Consider the following 6000-nt stretch of genomic DNA (forward strand, 5'->3'; position numbering starts at 1 on the left):
ATCTTGCTGGTTTAGAGTCTTTATATCTTCTTTTTTTTTTTTTTTTTTTTTTTTTTTGAGACAGAGTCTCGCTCTGTTGCCCAGGCTGGGGTGCAGTGGCCGGATCTCAGCTCACTGCAAGCTCCGCCTCCCGGGTTTAGGCCATTCTCCTGCCTCAGCCTCCAGAGTAGCTGGGTCTACAGGCGCCCGCCACCTCGCCCGGCTAGTTTTTTGGATTTTTTAGTAGAGACGTGGTTTCACCATGTTAGCCAGGATGGTCTCGATCTCCTGACCTTGTGATCCACCCGTCTCGGCCTCCCAAAGTGCTGGGATTACAGGCTTGAGCCACCGCACCCGGCCTAGAGTCTTTATATCTTCTTGGCTAAGTGTCACTTAAACATTATACGAGTCATTTTAATGTTGGTAATGTTCGTTGCATTGAAGTCTATTCTGATCCTAATATAGTAATATCAACTTTGCTTTGGTGCATATTTGAAACATTCCTTTCCATTCTTTTTTTTTCTTTTTTGAGACAGAGTCTCACTCTGTCATTTAGGCTGGAGTGCAGTGCCATAATCTCGGCTCACTGTAATCTCTGCCTCCTAGGCTCAAGCAATCCCTTTCACCTTAACCTCCTGAGTAGCTGGGACTCCAGGCGTGTGCCACCACACCTGGCTAATTTTTATATTTTTTGTAGAGATGGGGTTTCGCCATGTTGCCCAGGTTGGTCCTGAACTCACCAGCTCAAGTGACCCACCTATCTCGGCCCCACAAAGTGCTAGGATTACATGTGTTAGCCACCGCACCCCGTCTGCTTTCAATTTTCCTGTGTCCTTATGTTTCAGGTAATCTCTCACAAACAGCATAAAAGCTAAACAATCTCTCCCTTTACACTGGCTTTTTAATCCATTATGATTAATCTTCTCCACCCAAAAAATAGTCCTTGCAAAGGTTTTGATCTTTCAATCTGAGAATGTGTCCTAGTCTATTTGTGCTGTTAGACAAATACCATAGTCTAGGTAGTTTATAAAAAACAGAAATGTATTTCTCACAGTTCTGGAAGCTGGCAAGTCCAAAATCAAGGCACTGGCAGGTTGGTAGGGCCTTATCTCTCTGCTTCCAACATGGTGCCTTAAATGCTACATCCTCCAAGGAGGAGGAACACTATGTTCTGACATGACAGAAAGGAAAAAAGGGACAAACTCCCTCTGTCAAGCCCTCTTATAATGGCATTAATCCATTCATGAAAGCAAAGCCCTTGTGACTTAAGTACCTCCTAAATGCTCCACTTCCCAACAGTGTTGCATTGGCATTAAGTTTCCAATACAAAAAACTGGGTGGACACATTCAGACCATAGCAGAAAGTCAATATTCATTTTAGTTCTTCAAAAAGCTCCAATAGTCTTCATATCATACCTCTACCTAAAAATCTCAATTGGCTATTTATGCTCTCCAGGTTAAGATACAAATCCTTTGGTACAACACACAAAGTCATTTACAGTCTGGATCCAGTGTGTCTTTCATGTCTCATCTCCCATTACACCTATTCACTTATAAGAACATAAAATTACTTAAGAGTTCTTCAGCAATGATACTCTTTAATACGTCTATACCTTTGCACATGCTGCCCAGAATGTGTCTGTCCCCACTTACTCACTTTGTGAAGCCAAAGTCAATACTTAGCTGGGCACAGTGGCTCAGGCCTATAATTCCAGCACTTTGGGAGTCCGAGTAGGGTGGATTACTTGAAGTCAGGAGTTTGAGATCAGCCTGACCAACATGGTGAAACCCTGTCTCTACTAAAAATAAAATAATCTCCTGAGTGTGGTAGTGCATGCCTGTAATCCCAGCTACTCGGGAGGCTGAGAAAGGAGAACTGCTTGAATCCGGGGGGCAGAGGCTGCAGTGAGCCAAGATCATACCACTGCACTCCAGCCTGCAAGACAGAGTAAGACTCCATCTCAAACAACAACAACAACAAAGTCAATACCCTGAAAATCATCTCTTATCTAAGTTCTATAGAGGAAACTAGTAGCTATTCCTCTTTATTTTTTCTTGGCAGCTATATTGTGAATGTGGTCTTCATGTATTATTATCTCACTATTTTAAATAACCATACGCAAAGCTTAACTGAGTAAGTAAAGTGTGAATTCTAGAATATTTAACCACAAAGTTTATATAATAGTTACGAATTATTAGTATTTATTAAGAGGTACCTTACATTTCTTTTTTTATTTACTCTTCATATCTATCCATATAAAGATAATATCGTCTTTATTTAACAGATGAAAAAACCTGAGATTTCAAAAGGTTGTATCATTTGGCAAAGGTAACAAAACCAATGAGAGGTAAAATCTAAAAATTTTCTAACTGGCCGGGCGCGGTGGCTCAAGCCGGTAATCCCAGCACTTTGGGAGGCCGAGACGGGCGGATCACGAGGTCAGGAGATCGAGACCATCCTGGCTAACATGGTGAAACCCCGTCTCTACTAAAATACAAAAAACTAGCCGGACGACGTGGCGGGCGCCTGTAGTCCCAGCTACTTGGGAGGCTGAGGCAGGAGAATGGCGTGAACCCGGGAGGCGGAGCTTGCAGTGAGCTGAGATCCGGCCACTGCACTCCAGCCTGGGCAGCAGAGCGAGAAAAAAAAAAAAAAAAAAATTTCTAACTAACTCCAAAACCTAAGCATTTTCTACTAAGCAATATTGCAAATATTGCTTAGTACAATGTTTGTAATATTGCTTAGTACAGATTATGGCTTTATACTATATAAAAACTGCTATAATCCTATTTCAATATAAAATCTTATTAGCTTAAACTAAAAAAATTTAAATCTTTATCACTTTAAAAGTGAACTGGCATTCAGAGTTAATGGTTCCTTGGACAGAGACACTTAAAAGACTTTATCTCAAGATATAATTTATACGAAATAGATATTTTTGTACTACTTATATATTTCTAAAGGAAGATCCAACCACACATTCTCATGTATTGAGTTTCTTTCTCTATGAGGCAAAATTTTCTTTTTAAGAGTTCATTCAACATTTTATTTAGTTTTATTAGAGGTAATATTAATTTACAGGCTTTTTCCCTGTTAGTATTTTAAACTCAGTATACTGGTTTCAAATAGGCCATAGAACTTAATTTCAGAAATAAGTATCATTACACTGATAATCATTATCAGTTTTGTGGAAATTCAGCCCAATCCAGAATGATAATAACATAAATTCCACACACAAACATTTAATGGAAAATTTCAAAAAATTAATAGATAAAAAAAACATTAAGTTATTCTATTGCCAAATCTCTGAAATTTTTTCACTTCAAAAATTAACTAGAATTTTAAACAGGTAATATATTGTTTTATTCCCTTTCAAAAAAATGTATTTGCTTTAAAAACACATACCTTTTTCCTTGTTTGGTTTGTTCAAGTAAGTCCACCTTTAATTTTATACATTCCTCTTTGGACTCCTGCAAACTCTGTTCCTTTTCAATTACCATTTTCTGGCTCTGTTCCAGCTTATTTTCTGCCTCTCTATAAAATAAAGGATACTTTGTTTTAAGACTACGAAAGAGATTATCCCAGGTATGCAAGAATAATTTAATATTAGGAATTATATTTGTTTAAATCAATGAGTTAAGAGAAACAATATACAAAAAGAGACAGAGAAAAAGGTATATTCATCACTTGTTAATTAAGAGTTTTTTTAAAAATAAAAGAATACTTCCACCAGTTGATAAATATATCTGAAGTAGTAACTCACATCATATTTTATAGTCAGATACCAGAAGCATTCCTGTATAGTTCAGAAACTAAATAAGGATGACTGTTATCATCCCACATCCAACAACTTTACTAACAGTTCTACCCACTGCAAAAAGCAAATATGAAAAGGTATTAAGAAGTATAAATGCTGAAAAGGAAAGACAAAATTTTTTTTTCCTACTCTTTGAGTCAGAAACAAAATTTCCCTTATTTGCTGATAATACCATTAGCTACCAATTACAAAATAATTATATTACACAAAAGTCAGTAACCTTCCCATACACTAGCAATGAACAAAGTAGCAACAATTCACAATTACCAAAAATATAAAATACCTACAAATAAATTTAAAATAATATATGTATTAGAAAGAAAATTACAAAACTCTGATGGACATAAAAGACAACTTTAGTATGCAGCAAATCATTTGCAGAACTTGTAAAACACCTCCCAACTTGGTTCGGTATGCCAGAGATAAGGCCTGAGAATTTGCATTTCTAACAAGTTCCCAGGTGATGCTACTATTGCTGGTCCTTTAACTATACTCTCAGAATCACTCAGAGTAATATGTTATTTAATATGCATATATTTCCCATTTTATTCAAAGCAGAAGAGAATAAATTATAAAGTGCCTGATGGCAAGGCATGACAGCTCATGCCTATAATCCCAACACTTTGAGAGGCCAAAGCAGGAGGACTGCTTGAGGTCAGGAGTTTGAGACCAGCCTGACCAACATAGTGAGACCCTGTCTCTACAAAATAAAAAATAAAAAGCTAAGCTGGGCACAGTGGTGTGTGCCTGTAGTCCCACTACTTGGGAGGCTGAGGCAGAAGGATCATTTGAGCCCAGGAGGCTGAGGCTGCAGTGAGCCATATTGCACCACTGCACTCCAGCCTAGGTGACAGAGTGAGACCTTGTCTGTAAAAATAATAAAAGTGTCTGACTCCTTTACATTTTATTTCTTGAACTCCCTTTGAAATACTGAGTATATACTGCTATGTAGGTGAAGAAATGAACTAATTCATATTTGATAAAAGCATGTAAATAGGGATCTCACCTTAGTCTTTTTTAACCCCTATATACTGCATGCAACCTACAGCCAAGAGGAGTTTTGATTGACTAAAAATAGATTCAACGAGTTCTAAGACAACTGAACACCATTAGGTTATGTAAATATATTAGGTGTGGGGAACAAGATTTAACAAGATATAACAAAATGTAAAAGTAGAAAATAAAGCTTTGAGAGCTATAAAAAGTATATTTACCTCAAAACTTTATCTTGAGCTGAAACCTCTGCTTCCAAATTTATAATCTGTTCTTCTAAGATTGGGACACTGGCTGCCTGCTGTTGAGCAGACTCAAGCATAGAAACCTAAAATATAAAAACAACTTTTATAGTACTTTCAGAAAATAAATTAACCTACTTGGCCCTTCGTTTTTTTCCTGTCAGATGAGGGGGTTCAACAGGGCTCCCAAATCATTGCTCAGATATAAAGCTTCCCATCTATTCCTTTGATCAACATTTATATGGGCATATCATTATTATAAGCCAGCCCTGGCATGTAAGCTCCTGGTATTACCTTCAACTTATAACTGAAGAGTTACTTAGGGGAGAAAATAGAATCTCTACTGCTAAGCATCTAGCAAGATTAATTTTACATAAATTAGATAATTAAATATAAAACATCAAACTATAAACAATTATGAAACAAAATATTTATTGAATTTTTATGATTTAAAGACCTAATTATAGAATACATGCTTACTAGAAAGAATCTAAATACAGAAAAGCATAATGACCCTGCAATCTGTATTATAAAGAGAGTACAACTACTATAGCAGGATGGGAACCCACAATTTAAATGGTATGGAAGAAAGTATCAATAAGATAACTATCACTGAAAAAGAAGTTTAGAACATGAAGGCACAAGGTACTGTAGAGGACGGAAGTGAGGACCCAATGAAAAAGCAGGGATACAGTTTAAAGTATCTGCAAATAACAGTTATCCTTTTTCCCACTCCCAGAACACCAATAGCAAGGTGTTGGCATACTAGGAAAGAGGCAGAAAGTTTATTATCAGAAGAAACTGAACAGAAGAAGCTTGAGACTATGGGACACTAAGAATAATGAGCAGGAATGAAGCACAGCTATAACAAGGGAATTAATATAAAACGGTTAGCTCCACCTTACTACTCTATTTCATTTTGGTTATCCCACAAGGGAGAAACTAAAGATTCTTTGCTGGAGAAACTC

At 36.9% G+C, this 6000-nt stretch overlaps 1 protein-coding gene across 1 annotated transcript in view; it reads right to left on the minus strand.

Moving 5' to 3' along the window:
* CCDC18 (coiled-coil domain containing 18) overlaps window positions 1-6000 on the minus strand; it is a 100925-nt gene that overhangs the window by 83070 nt on the left and 11855 nt on the right. The window contains 2 exon segments of the mRNA XM_017881618.1: window positions 3386-3514; window positions 5012-5118. Of these exon segments, the coding sequence (XP_017737107.1) occupies window positions 3386-3514; window positions 5012-5118 (236 nt within the window).

The sequence above is a fragment of the Rhinopithecus bieti genome, unplaced genomic scaffold (genome assembly GCF_001698545.2).
Source record: "Rhinopithecus bieti isolate Rb0 unplaced genomic scaffold, ASM169854v2 scaffold_12721, whole genome shotgun sequence".
Taxonomy (NCBI): domain Eukaryota; kingdom Metazoa; phylum Chordata; class Mammalia; order Primates; family Cercopithecidae; genus Rhinopithecus; species Rhinopithecus bieti.